This window comes from Stegodyphus dumicola, chromosome 5, assembly GCF_044657685.1.
Source record: "Stegodyphus dumicola isolate Sdum_Otavi_A_Nest chromosome 5, ASM4465768v1".
NCBI lineage: Eukaryota > Metazoa > Arthropoda > Arachnida > Araneae > Eresidae > Stegodyphus > Stegodyphus dumicola.
The window spans coordinates 93,428,833-93,444,817 of record NC_140772.1 but is presented as its reverse complement, the minus strand read 5'-3'; the positions used below and the strand labels follow the sequence as shown (position 1 = coordinate 93,444,817).

Sequence of the window (15,985 nt, the reverse complement as noted above, 5' to 3'; positions counted from 1 at the left end):
TATATTACTTTCCTCCCTGTATTCTAGCTTATGATCCTAATTATAGTAATCTGGATTTCTCAGTAATTTTACTTAGATATTTTCGAAGTAATTTTATTTATCTCAGTAACACAAAATTCAAACAAGTTATAAAAGTGTGATGCAGACACCACATGACTTCCGCGTACAGCCTGTTAAATTATGCACATTTTTGCTATATTTTATTTAAACTTATATCCCCGAATTATTCTAATGTTTCTTAAGCAGTCTGTCAAGGCAAGTTGAAAGTGACGTCAAAAATTGCAAATTTTGAAAATAAACATTCGTATCAATTTTTGTCGTTCGGTAGTCAAACTTCTTTTAATTTTTCATAACGGGTATAAAACTTTCCCAAATATAAGTATATGAACTGGGAGACAACATTATTAGTTAGATTCCGTTATTTGTCTAAAACTAATTTTTTTAAAAATTTGTCTTTGCCGCAACGCGAACATTTTCGTGATTTAACGACCTCCGTAGTTGGAAATACATGGTTGCGACCAACGATTAAGAAATTAAAGTCTGGGGAATTAATTAGGGCATTTAATCAGTATATGGGGATGGATATATATATATATGTATATGTAACCACCTCCCACCCAGTATATATATATATATATATATATGGAGAGAGAGAGATGTTATAACAGTCCCATATACTTAATTTCAATGTTCTACGGCTAATCATTTTTGAATTATTTGAGATATTGAATTATTTGAGATAAATACAGATATACGTACGTACGGTTAAGACGTAGCGAAAAAAAAAAAAAAAATTAAGTTCCATTTTTCAGTCCACTTTGGAAAAAGGAATCCGTTGTTCTGTCTTTTCACTATAACCGTAAGCGTGAAGAACGCTACGCGATAAATGGACAAACTGGATTTGAGAATAGTCAAAATGAAAATTTCCGTTGAAATATGATACCCAAAATTTTTCGCGATTACGATATTTTCTTTACTTAGTGCGATGAAATAAAAACAGTTTTAATGCTTAAATTTTAACATGCACATTAGACATGCTAAACATAATTTTTTGTAACTATGTTTATATTAGAAGTAGAATTTATAATTTAAAAAAATCATTTGAAAATAACAATTTGCTGTAAATATTTTTAAATATTAAATAATTATCACCTATGAAAACTTTAAAGGAGAGATGAATGCCTTTATAACACAGGTACTTAAAAGATTAATTCTTGAAGTATTACAATATAATTCTGAAAATAAGAAACAGTTCCCTTAAAACTTTTAAAAAACAATAGCAAACTGGTTCGGTTAAATTGTTGGTTCTGAAGAGTATTGAGTTTAGCTGAATTAAACATAGAATTCCAGAAAAACACGTGTGACAAATTTTGCTGAATATACGCATTGTCAGAAATTTGTTCTCTAAATTAAATATTATAGAGTTTGGTTTGCTTTGGGAGCATAAACAAGATCCAAACCCTTAACAAACGTAGAACGAATTATCTCTATGTCTGAAGTAACAATAGAGACTTGAAAAGGCTTAAAACAAACTTTTTATTTAAACACAAACTTTTGACCAAAATGCACGTCTCGTACTAACAGGATCAACCAATTGAGATGAACTAACTAAAATAAAATTTACATTTAAATTAAAGCTTACACTAGTAGTCAAAGACTACACAACTAAATTCAAATCGAAGTTGGCTCAAAATACTAACTAGCGTAAGAATTTAAATATCGGTCGCACATAACGCAAAGCCGAATCTTAAAATCTTAACAGGGATGGCAGGACTAAAGTAACTTGCCCTCGAGAGAAAGCCGAATAATTAACAGACATAGGCTTTGTCATACAATCCAGAAGCCTCAGTTTAAATAATTCTCTCTAACTAAGTTTACATTCTGATGAGGAAAGAAAAAGAGAAATAATTGTAAAAGATCTAAATTATTATAACTGGTTACTTTCAAATAATAACCCTACAGAATTTTGAACTAATTTATTTTTAATATATAATATAGGTGGTATAATTTTAACAAAGCGACTTGGGATTTAATTACTTTTAGAGACTAACAAGAAGTGAAGACACATTTAAATTTTTCAGTAGTTCAAATGGTGGAAAAATGTAGGCAAACTACATGTACTAGAAACGAATATGATGGAAATTGATTTTATAGGTCCACATAGCTCAGGAATTAACTGATTGCTTGGCTCATAGTTAAGGAAGGTTGAGTGCATTTTCAGGATAGAATTTACGAACACTATTTTTGAAAAGATTGAATGAGTGAGACAAAAGGGCATTTGTCTAAGAAAGCGAGGAAAAACATTCAGTTTGTTCTACTGACGCTTATTTCTTAGGCAGATACTTGGAAAGATTTCCATAAAATATCAGGGTAAGATGATAACATTTTGAAAATACTGAAACATATTTTTCATACTTGTCATTTGCAATTGAAAATTTCTCGCATCCGTATATTTTATCAAAGCCTGGTTTTCCATTGCTTTTTTGTTGCATTGGCCAATTCAATTATTCACCGTGGCATTTTAATACTGACTTTCGTTCAAATGAATATCATTCTGATCTTGAGACTATCGAAGCAATCACTTTGGTCACTCTTACGTCATTAAAACTGCTGTACCTTTCGAATTTCATTTCTTGCCTCAGCTCTTATGAAAAAACAACTATAATCTTTGAATGCCTTAATTATATGTTCCTCACTCTTTTTGTCTAAAATGTACGCCTAAGGACCTAGTGAACTGTTTAGACACTTATCGCTGAGTTGAAATAACTAAGACGTAGACCTCGAGAAGTGTAGTTTTAACCTTTATTTGACTAAAAATCAGAAAAACTGTTGGGCGCTTTCTCTGGCTTACAACTGCCTCCACTCGGGATTTAACTCTCAATAAAAAATAAGAAACTAAACTATAATTAACTAAAGGAGACTTAGCCGAAGCTAAGCACAAGTATCTAACGTTTTTGATCCTTAATTTAAACTAGCCATTGAATATTAAAAGCCGCGTAATATACGGCCGAGCATAACAGTTTCAGTAGAGTCGTAGCCCGAAGGCAAACACGCGCTACTTAGGATTTTTAGCTGTCTCTCACGAAGTAAATTGAACCTTCCTTAAATACTTCTTCTCAAAGCGAAAATATTAAAATACATTTACACTCAACGCAATTCTAAAAACTCATTTTGATAGGGAGTTGTAAGTGGAAACAACAGGACTTAAAATTAAAATAATTGCTATAAAATTTAAATATACCTTACACATGTACTGCAAAAGCAAATTTAGTGAGAGGTTTCTAATACTGAAAGAAATGAAAACGAGTTAGAGGTAGCTTTGAATTTAACATGTTATCTTATATGTATAATGTGTATGTCAGTGATCTAAAACTTAAATTCCGTCGGGAGCGAATGCAAATTCTGCAAGCGACTGACGGCCGATTTTTATTAACACATTGGAATTTTTTTTCACAAAACAAACTTTTTAACAATTTTTAAACTTGATTTTCCCGATATTTATCAAAGCATGCATAAACAATAATAATAATAATAATGGAAAGAAAAAATATTAAAAATTATGTCAATTTTCTACCTGAAGGTTAAAGTTTGGTATCTGCAAGACATTTCTATTGGTTATTTTTTTTAAGTCACAACTATTAGTAGCTAAATATTGAATTTCAGATTGGCATTTATTTCAAACAATTCTAATGTGTTCATTTAACTACTAAATAACTTACTTAAATTAAAATAAACAAATTTAAAAAAGTTTCCAAGTGGGAAAAACTTTAGAATAAATAATGTTAACTTATTTATTATCTTACTTTTATTTATTAAATTTTTCTTAGAATTTCTTATCAATGATTTTCAATAATATCAATCAAATCATGCCAAACATGTCTTAAAATTTTGAAATGAAAGTAAAAGAAAACGAGCCTTAAGTTAAGCTGATTATTGAGTGTCCAATGCATGTATCATCCCTCTGACTATTATGTAATAAAAAGAAACACAAAGAAAAGCCGGAGCAGTGTCGATGACTGCTTACATCCATATTAAAGAAGAATTTTGATCGCGTGGTATGCTAATAATGTTACCGTGGTAATATCTAAAGAACTTGGCAGTCGAGGCAGTTTTAATTCCATTTTTATTTGCAATTGATATTGGTGACCACAATCACTTGGCACTTTAGTCGTGCCTTTCCACAGAAGATTGACATTTTTAATATTGTTGAGATAGAAAGTAAGCCAGCGAAATTACATCTTAGCACCGAAGAGAGTAAAAGCTGAAGTGCGTAGTTATGCAAGAAAGTTTTGGTTTTCAATTTAGTGATTGGTCAAGAGGCATCTGCATTAAGGGTTATGTAAGATCGCATGATTTATTTGTCTGACGCAGTTTTGACTTACAGCGCTATTTTTAGGACAGATAGATAAAGTTCCCAAATGAAATAGAAAGTAAAAGAGGTTATAGTGAATTAAATTTAGAAGTTTGCTTTCATATTTTTTATCTTACCTTACATATATATAATTGTTGTGTCTTATTGCAACAAAAAGGGGATGTGCTCAACTAAATGTTATAGCAGTTCCATATACGAAACATCAACTTTCTACGGCTAATCGCTTTTGACCTGTTCGAGAAGTATACATACATACGTAAAGACGTCACGATAATAACCCATTTTACCATGCGTTTGGAAAACTGTATCATGTATTCTAACCATCTGTCCAGGCGTCAAACAAAAAGAAAAAAGTTGCCAAATGTATTCGTCAACGGTCAAAATGGATATTTCCTCTGAAATATGATACCTGAAATATTTTGCGATTTCTATACATACGTTACTTTGCACAAGAAAGTAAAAGTATTGCCTATAAGCTTCAGGTCCAGTAAGTACTCCTCAGCCGAACATTAATTCTTAATAGAAAATACGTCTATGCAGAAGAAAGGTATGCGGTAAGTTCTGGACAATAAGATTTCATAACTGGTGAAGCGTCTTCCGTACAAAATACAAGTGCTAAATCAAAACCAATTTTCAAGAAAATTATAGCTACAATGTATGGTGCACCAGTACAGTTGTTACTTTAAGTCACCAGATGTGGCGATGTTAGACTCTATTAGAAGATTATTAGAAAAAAACAAGAATCACAAACTTCAGCTAACAATTAAAACCAACTTTTGTTAACATTAGAAAAAAGGAAATCACATGTAGCCAGAGGCTAAAATTTAAACATTAATGCGCGCAAGAGCCTACGCCAGATATCGGCTATGAATAGGCTAAAAAAAGTGAGAAATAGGTTAGTAAATAAGTCGAGTAAAAAGCTCAAGTTTTTATCCACGCGTTACGGCGAGCACATGTACATATCGCGCAGCAAAGATGAATGTTTCCACTCATTATAATCAGGATTTCCTCCCTAAAAACAAATCAGTTACAAAATTTTAAAGGCTATTAGCTGGTGATAAACTGCTTAATGCTGCCTGCGTTTTAACACAGTGCATTGTGTCTTGAAGCTTGACGAGAATTATCACCAACATGTATCATCGCTTTCTGCTGATGCTCGGCGTATCATCTTCAGTGACAATGTGAGTATATAATACGGACGCTGTCACGCATCTCCTGCGATATAGGCGAAGAACATCGTTTTCTTTTCGTGTCGGTTATTGTCTCCTAGTATATTTCATAGGAACTCCTAGTTAAATATTTAACAAATATGAATTAAACTATACTTCTTGGAAAGGTATATGATCTTTTTTAATCGTTGAGAAATTGTATGGAAATAGTTAATTCTTTGAACTGAAAAGGAACATCAACACACTGCTCTCTTAACATTTTACAGCAAAGCTTGACAATTAATATTTCTGTGATAATATATTCTCATTTTATATTATATTTGAAACCGAAAATTATTGCAATTTGCAGCAAAATAATGTTTTCGTGTTTAAAATTTCACCGTAATACGTTTTACTCATTTTCTGTTATAAGCTAAGGAAAGTATTCATTATTTAATTTCTTCAAATATAATGCAGGACTCTAACATTTTATGGCAACAGTTTGAAAAGTGAACCGACATTTATCCGTCCGACGTAAAATGCCAAAACGAAACTAATAGTCCTTCGGGATTCAAATCCCTTTGGACTAAAAAAAAAAAAAAAAAAAAAAAAAAAAAAAAATTTTTTTTTTCTTTTTTAATGAAAACGAAAGTCTTGAATATAGCTAGATAGAAGATTGTTGAAGTAAATCTTCTTAAAAGTACGTTTCAAGCCATAGCGAAAACGTACGTTGGCTCTAATAGTACTTAATAGATAACATGAGAACGATCTCTTAATAATTACAATAATGGCGCAAATGTTTACAAACATTATTAACTACATTTGTTATAAATCATTTGAATTATAGTAGCTATAAGTTACATCAGTTAAGATTACTAAAAGTAATATATATATATGAATTAATAAAATATAAAAATTGTAGTAAGCTCGCCTAAAAGTCACCAAGAGCTGCTGCTCCAAAAAGTACAACACGTTTTAAAAAATTAACACATATGAAAATCAAACCATTAAACATGTAAAACATTAAAAAAACAGAATCAGATAAAAAAAGTAAGCGGAAAATGGTAAATTAGCCCAACTCGACTTCCAAACTGGCTTTTCAAGGGAAATTTAATTTATTTGAACGTCGAATCAAGCTAACCCCATTACGCGTTTCGCCGAAACAGACAATTGAAACTTTTTCGCTACAAATTTTTTTTTTTTTTTTTTAATTTAGACAAAGTGTCTTGGAAATTTTAATAGTCTCAATTCTCTGTTCCAATTTCCCGACGCGTCCGCACAAAATGACACATTAAGGTGTCAAAATATGTTAAACTATACCGAAACATCTTAAATCTAGACTAAAATCAAAATTAAAATCAAAAATAAAATTAAAATAAAAACGAAAATAAATAGCGGTCAGCTATTAGTCCTAAATATACAAAAAACATACGGGCTGGGCCTGCAAGCTTAAAGATTAACAATTTAAATTTTTTATATATTTTAGAAATCTGTAATGAAAATCTGTAATTAAAATACAAGAAAATTAAGATGATAACAAACTAAGTGGGTCTTGCTAAGACCAAGAAAAAGTTGTAACAAAAGAAACAAAAAACTGACCTGTGGCGATGCAAAGCTCTCCCTCTTAAAACTAGTTGAAATGTGGTTGAAATTCCTTTCTGTGTGCTTCAGTCGTATGACGTATGTAGGGGGGAGCGAAGTTCCGTGGGCATTAGCCAATACAAAGAGATTGTCCGTTATCTGCAATTCGTCTCCTATTATCGAAGGGGGACGGAAACATCGGAAAAACGTGAAAAGATCTCAAAAATGGCGTCTGGCATGTAGTTGGATAGAAAAAATTTTGTCTCGAAGTGAAAATGGCTAATTCAGCTAAAACTACAAAAACGTGGCCATTAAAGCAAGAGTAAAAGGAAAAACAGTCATTTCTTAAAAAAAGTCGTAATTCTTCAAGCTAGCGGGCGATCAAGCTACTATGAAAAACGAAAAGGCCCGATTTGTTAATAAAAGCAGTAAAATTGGCCATTATAGAAATTTAAAACTATTAGATGCACAGATAAATTCTACATCCCTTAAATGATTAAATTTGTAAAATGAGTAAAAAATCACTGAAACAAAAGTTGAATGGCAAAACTATGAGAACTGGAAGGTTGCTAGGCCACGCGGATGACAAATATCTGTTACGCTTCGTGAAAGGCAACATTTGCCAGACAGCGTGAAACATAAATTCTGTTATAATGCGATGTTACTTAATGTAACATAACGGTAACAAAAGAATGGATGGAATCACTAAGCCGTAAGCGTTTCTAATGTCAAAATAATTCCTATAAAAAACTTGTATGTTGGGAAATTATTAAAAATCCATTTGAATATTTTCTCGAAGTTACATTTGTGGTTAGATTACATAATGTTAGGTATTTTGAATGAATTGAGAGGCTCAGGTACATTATTTTTTACAGAATTACCCCCATATGTATGCGAATATGAATAGGGATTGTTCGTAGATGTGTTTCTCAGAAGATAATTCAATCTTGAGAGAATGACTGCCTATCATAAATTGGGCATTACCTTACCGCGCAACTGCTGCTTGCGTTTACAGCATCAGTATTTTACAGCTTTCGTTTATATCATCATGATGGCTAATCTCAGTGTGTAGTTCACCGAGTGGAATGAACTTAGGAAGCTTTCCAACTTTATCACCATATTGGCCGAGTACCTGGATAAAATTTATGGAATGCAATTGCATACCAATTCTATTGACCTCTAACAACATATTCAGTATTATAATCAGCCACAGTTATGCAATGGGTAGTTTACTAAGAACAAAACACATCATGGCTACCGATTTAGTTTCCCACCAGCTTTATTCCAAAAGAATATATATAGAAAGTGTATATATATATAGAATATATATATACACTTTCTCCATCTTTTCAGCATGCATTTGTATAATTGAAGCACTCTTGACGCGTATTCGAAAGGTCCGGCGAAAGCACTGTACATTTTTCGCGTCTCCAGCATGAAAAAAAGAAAACTAATGACTCTAGAAATTTACAGGGGATACCCTATGATGTACAATACCAGTATATTCTTACTGCTCATTTCCTTTACCCTAGTATAAGTTATTTCATGCTTATAGATGAAATTTTTTATGATACTTAGAAGCATGCGCCTGTATTATTAGTCATCTTACTAATCCTTTAATGATTTCTCAAATTCCATGTGTGTCTGTGTGCTTGTGGAGGCACTTATGTGAACATATATTTTGCATGCACATGTCAGCCAATATTAAGGCTGTTAATATTCTTATTATAGATACAGATATAAATGAGGCGGAATTTTTGCTATTGGTCGTAGGGGGTAGTCCCAACGCTAACTATTAAACTCGCTGCAAGATGGAAAACTCCCAAGGGATTGGTCACGTGGTCTCCCACCTTTATTCCCCTACCTCCAAACCTCTTGAAAGGACTTGGGCTCGCCGTGTAGTTTGAGTGGCCTCATGATACACAGGCATTACAAGCTTGCAAACATTCATGCTTTCGTCAGAGTTCTAACCACAATATTCCCTGTACAGAAATTCACTTTTTCGAGTTTTCAGTTTTCTTTGTCCATATAGTTTTCCTTTTGCATTTTCTTTCCCCCTTTTTAATCTCGCATAGATACTGATTTGTAAATATTTTTGTTTTTTTCTTTCGTGAATTCTTGCATTAGTTCCCTATTAATGAACTCAGGATATTTAGTAGTGGTTAATATCCATTGGTTGTCGGGGATATCTGGAAATACATTTACACACATGTTATTGAGAATCGCCACCAACCGATATATGCGAATTTCGTTTTTATTTACTTGCATAAGTGTTCCGATTCAGGCAGGATAAGGTCTTAAGCGTAAATTGGAAGAGAGATGAATTTTACATGAGAAACTAGATCAGCAATATAATTTTTCTATTAAAGACAATGAGTCAATACTCTTTTGCAAGTGAAAATATACGTCGATTTTTTATATCACTCACCTTATGGAAAACGTAATTCAGGTAAGAGGCATAAAAATAAAATCTTACCCTGAGCTTTCGCCATCACACGTTGCTTTTCATTAGATATTTTGATTAATATTTAAAATTTCATTATTTAATGTTTTAATGATTTTTTATAACATTAGTTCTCTCAACCAGTTCTTTCCGTTAGCAAAATTTCTTCTTTTCTAGCGAGATTTAACTCAACGAGGGAAAAACATGCAACCCAAAATTTATTTCCTCGTCTTCCAGGCATTATCAGATTTGAAAAAACTCATATCTCTTCAGATCTATTTAGGATAACAAGGATGCCAAATATTGCGGATACTACTCCCAAAAGAATATTATCCTAATAAGATTGACTGCACACGACGCTTTCAATTTAATCATTTTTCGTTCCAAATTAATGCCCAAGAACATCGCAAAGGTTCCTCATAATGAAGTATTCTTGCCTGCTGCATTATCTTGGCGGAGGCGAGTGATTAAGACAGGCATCTTAAGAAGGGCTTTCTTTAAAAGCAAAAGCGCTCTTGCTCTCAAGAGCGGTGTCTTTTTTGTTCTTCTTTCTCTTTAAGTGGACTCCGAACAATTTCTGTTTGTGCTCTTTAGGCTAGAAGTAATTTTGCTTGACATGTTAGGTGAATTTAATTTGGTTATGTACGAAAAGAATGTTTTGGTTTCAGATAGTTCAGTTCTAGATTGTTAGATTTTTCTAATAATGTCATGGTAATAATAATATTAATAGTAATAATAGTAATAATAACTTGAGAAATACCAATTATCTGCTGGGTAACTATATATTAAACTCGTCTTTACTAACTGAAATTTATCTCTTAATCCATCCGATTGTAATCAAAGGTAACTGAGTGATCCCAATCTATTATTTTAATACATAATTTTAAAAAGTAATAAATAATAATAAAAAGTAACATTTATGTTAATTATGGAAATATAGCAGACTCATGTAAGCAAAAATTATATTGATATTCTAAGCATATTTTACACAGAAAATGTAATCTTCCTTTGTACTTAGTTTTAAATATAATTTATCAGTGTCGGGTGCGTATATGAAGAAAGTGCATTATCATATAAAGATATTCTTTCAAAGGCATCTCAATTTCAGCTGTAACTTCACATTTATTTTAATATTGCTTTAAAATCCATTTACAGGGTCAATAAATGAATTTATCAGTAACCACCGAATCAATTATGTTTACATATAACACATTTGGTAAACTGAGTATTGTACTTTCATTATATAAAAATTAAAGCATTTTTTTAAAATTATTATTGAAGAAAAGTATTGCTTTTTGGTTTTCCTTATGTTCTGTTGATGACATAAAGTTTCATGCGTGTAATGTGTGTGTAAATACGGTAAACATATTATACAAAAATGGAGGCTAATAAGCATATTTCTTCTTTTAATCACATATCCATACCGAAACTTTACCCGACAGTATATAAAATTTACGTAACCAAAACGTAGCTCAAAATAGTATACAAAATAAAACGTGTTTTACGAAATGATAGTCTTTTCTCATTTCACATTCTTACAGAGCTCCAAATCGCACTTATAAGCACCCTAGTTTTCAGAGCACCTTTGGAGGAAGGCAAAGTTGATCAACCATAACTACTTCTTACTTCCTTGTACGAATTAAAGGAAGTATTGTAATGTTGAAAAATTTCGGGTATTATACATCAAAGGAAATACACTTTTTGACAATTCTCGAATTCATTATGACTATTCTTTCGCTTGACATCTGCATAGAATAAAGGAATCTTGTGTCCAAAACCTATTGTAAAATGGATTGTAAATAAATTTCAATGAATACCGTGCATAGGTACGTACCTATATAAGTACGCACCTCGCACAGCTCAAAAGGATTAGCTATAAACGTTGAAATTTTACATATGGGATTGCTGGAACATCTAACTGAGCATCTCCTATTTTTATTGCAATCAACAGTACCAAAGATGTATATATACATACACACACACACACACATATGTATATATATATATAGTCTTGGCAATGTCAGATTTTAAAAAAAGCATTAATTTTTGGGAAATAACGAAATCTAACTTTTACTGCATTCTTCCCGGTACCTACACTTATATTTAGCAACATTTTACACTCGTTATGAAAAATTAAAATTATACAAAATAGACTCCTGTACGAAAAAAACTGATCGGTATATTTAATTTCAAAATTTGTAATTTTCAACTTGCCATTAGGCATCTCTTAATTAAGTTAGAATAATTCGAGAGAATAGGTTTAAATACAGTGCAGCAAAATGTGCATAGTTTAATAAGCAGTGCAATAGTCATGTGGTGTCTAAATAAGATTTTTTTCTTTAAAAATTATTGTAATGGATTGTAATAGGTTTATGTTCTTTGCAGAATCGATCTTATATAATTACAGTATTATATTTTGCAGCTTTAAGTGCTTCTTTAGTGAAATTTTTAAGAATGCATTTTATTTGCTAATTCTTATCCTTTTTTCTTAATATTCGCTTTCCTAGAAAATAATTTAACGCTGAATCATAGACATCAATAATAATTATTCAGATGAAAAGTATTTTATATAAATGTAGTGTACAAGTTGTGAAGAGCTGTGCAGTAGTGACAAAATCTTTTCAAGGATAATTTTGAAAAGCGTAGAAATTGTTAATTTTACAATTTTTTTTAAATTTTTATTTTTATTTTTCTTATTCCCAACAGTGGAAAGAAAAGAATAGTACGATGTCAAAAAAAATAATAGATTCATAATTTCTCCTTTATGGGAAAGGTAGCCATAAATGCATGACAACATCAGCTTTATCATCAGAAACGTATACTAGATTGCTAAGTATCCCATGTTACAAACTGACAGTACAATACAAATTTTACTTAATGAGAAATAATGATAATAAAAAAAGAAACTAATCATGTCTTCTGAGTACTGTGACTTATATTATTTCACAATGCCAATTAATATTATTTACCTGTCCCGTCCTAAGGCATTACATGAAAGAGAGGGATGCCTTCGTGGAAGACTTTCTAAAGGATACTGGCTCGTGTTAACACGTTACACATGTGGAAAACCACGAAAACGCGCAACCAGCCAGCCCGTTCTGGGAAGAGCAATGCCAATTGATCCGAATTTTTCGATAATCTGTCTACTTTGAAAATTTGATAATCTGCCTGTTCTCGTAAATTCTAGTGAAATGTTTGCTATTTATAGCATACTAGTGTTGTATTCCTTTCAGAACTCAAACAAAATGTATGGATCAAATCAAATGAATACAAAACATAATTGACATAAATTAGAGTTAAAATTAGTGATAATTTCCTGAAGAAAAAGTAATAGAACTATTGACACAAGGAACACTGCCCCTCCGTTTCCCTAAGTAAAGATGGAAGCTAAAGCAACTACACGATGCAGAAAATTTTCCAAATTGTAATTGAGGTTTAGTAAGCAAACTGAAGGTGAATGATATTATATATTCAGAGTATAATATTTAATATGATATATGTGGAATATACTAAATTTGAGATGAAAATTATTATTTTTTTTTACATTTAAAATACTTTATGTAAATGTCTGTTCCGGTTTTTTTTTTTTTTTTTTTTTTTTTTTCGTATTTGTGAAGCTCCTTATTCAAAAATGATTTTCAAATGAAATTTAATATTAAATATTTGAGCAAAATAATACTTAAAGCACCTAAAACTTCTCAAATACAAAGAATTGGATGTTACTAAAAATGGAAAATCAGTCCTTTCTTATATGTGGTATTACGCAAAAAAAAATGTAATTAGTTCCTGAAGTTCAAAGAGAAAATCAAAATGTAATTAACTGTCAAAAAGAAAATTTCTTGAAAAAAATTTTCTGCATGGGAAAGGAACTATAAATCAATCAAAATCTTTTTGGTTCGCATGTCTGAAATAAAAATTGAAAAATAAATTAATTCTAACAAGTAACGTATTAAGTTAGATAACAGTTTTCAAATTGCATTTTGTGCTGTATTTATTTATTTATTTCAAGTTATGTCTAAATGTATACTTAGATACGCTTGCTAGTTTGAAATAAATCCAGAAATTCAAGAGTTTATTCTATAACATGACAGCCTGTCAGATTAATGAGATGGTTAAAGTACTTTCTTAGATTTAAACCGCATTTAATTTCATAATAGCATACTTAAATTTCTTACAATTATTAAAGTAGTTTTTTAAGTATTTACATAGTATCCCGTCAACCGTTGCCGGACATTACTGCAACGATCACCAGTTGTCATTCGGAATTCTAAATGATCATAAATTCTAAGTCACGGTCATCCATAATTGGCGCTAAATCGCGCTAATTGGCCGGTCGACGAGATGGTACTTAAATGCCGCTTCTTATATCGAAGAAGTGAGAAAAAGACTTAAATATATTTAAATTTCATTTCTAAAAATTATTAACATAAAACAAATGGAATAAATTTCCGAGTCTAAATACTAGAGCTTGTAGTAATACTAGAGTCGTAATCTAGGCTTGAAACTGGAATTAAATTCTTCTGTAAAAAGAATTAAGAGGGGACTAAAATATTAAAATTCAGATAATTAAGAAAAATGCAATAACCGTCATTTAACAGTCTACGGTGTAATGTTTCTAGAAATCAAAATTTAATAGTAAAATCAATTGGAATATATGTGTTACCGTTGCGTATTTGCATTCTTAACAAAATGCGTTATGAATCATACAGCTACGAAGTAGATTGGATGGTTATGAGAAACCCTCATTGTACATTCGGCTGAAAGTCCTGTTGATAAGCTTTACTGTTCCGCTTGTTTTATTGACCTATTCAGAGTGCTACTATTTGCATGTAACTCAGTTTGTGTCTGATAGTGACTACAAAATAAATGCAAAGTCATGTTGTTAAAACATTAATAGCATTTAAAACAAGATACTGAATAAATATTAAACTGACAAATATTAAATCCTTTTATAAATTTAAAAATAACATTTCGTAATTTTGGATATATGTTGTCAAATGTAAATTTGACTTCTTTTTAAAAGAAATAATGTTATATGTTGAAATAATTTCAGAATTTACTTGTTTACCTCTGAAATGTTATTAATTATTGAAATAATAAGTATTAAGAAAAATAAATATGTTTTCACTCATAATAATCTAAAATAACATTAATATCTCATTAATCGTAAATCTTTTCCAGCCCCCTAGAGAAGACGCTAGACATGGTCAAATACAAGGATATCATGTGGGCTACAGAATATATCATTCATCAGAAAAGTTTCAGTACAAGACTGTAGAAGCAAATAGTGAAAGCGAGCAGCAGTCGACGTATGTTACCGGTCTACAACCTTTCACGAAGTATGAAATTATTGTTAAAGCTTACAATGTTGCGGGAGCAGGCCCACAAACTGATAGCATCATTGAAACTACTTTGGAAACAGGTAGTTCCTTTATTTATTTATTTATTATGCGAAGAAAAAGGTGCAAAATACTGTTATAAATGCTTGTAAAATTTAAAATATTTTGTATTGTATCTTTGCTTTTCTATATTGTTGTGATTTTGTATCATTTTGCTCAATTATTTGTCTATTTGTTGCTTTAATAATGAAAATAGCACGTGGAGAAGAAGAGGAAGAATGATCTTGCTTGTTTACATCAGCTATACATAATTCACGTGATCTTTGAGGTCATCGGAATGCATCTCATTTGTGACCATGTGTTTTGTATTCAAGTGTTTATTTCTTATCTAGAATTGTAGCTATCACAATTCTGAGTGCACTAGCATTTGAACTGTAGAAGTAGCTAGTAGAATGCTTGATACTTGCGAGTTCGTTTCTGACTTGCCTAAGAAACCTAATTCGTTCCTAACGGGCCAACAGCTGTCGAAATTTTGGCGACATTTGCCAATTTCTTGCTAACTAACTTCCTAAAGGATTCACCAGAAGACATTTTCAAAGCCTTAACCTATTCTTTTCCAGCCTATTTTCCTATTCTTTAAGAAGCTAACAGAGGCAGTGCTGCATTATGTAAATAAGAGTTCGAAAGGTAGAGAGTTGAGTTCTTAATCAGCTATCCGATTTAGCAGTTGGTTGAACTGAGATTTAGATTTTTCCTGAGTGGGACTTGAAGAACTAAGATGGAATTGCTTAATACCCGCATTCTCCTTGAACTGTTTTTAGCTATTTATTGTTGTGTGTGTGTTATTTGTAGTCTGCCATGTAATCATGAATAATAAATTATTCATCTGTTTGTTCTTATCCTGACTTATTATTTAAAGAGACACTGAAAAACTCGTAGTTCAGAACAAATTCTGCTTGTCTATTAAATTATTAAAATACCTTTAAAAAGTAAAATGTATGTATTCTGTTGCAAATGTGCCAGGGAAATATATTTAATAATAATAAATGAAACATCATTTTGCTTCTTAAAAATAAACTGTTTAAGAAAATATGGGTAAGCA

The 15,985-nt window shown here is 31.2% G+C and overlaps 1 protein-coding gene across 6 annotated transcripts in view; it reads left to right on the top strand.

The window, feature by feature from the left end:
- Nucleotides 1-15,985, top strand: part of LOC118188464 (cell adhesion molecule Dscam1-like) — a 572,681-nt gene that overhangs the window by 424,774 nt on the left and 131,922 nt on the right. For all 6 annotated transcript variants that reach the window (XR_015041171.1, XR_015041170.1, XR_015041169.1 and 3 more), the window contains exon 18: nucleotides 14,726-14,966. Coding sequence is in view for 3 of the 6 variants with exons in the window: in XM_085816872.1 (XP_085672998.1) it covers nucleotides 14,726-14,966 (241 nt within the window). In the remaining 3 variants the exon portion in view is untranslated. The remainder of the gene's footprint in view (nucleotides 1-14,725; nucleotides 14,967-15,985) is intronic.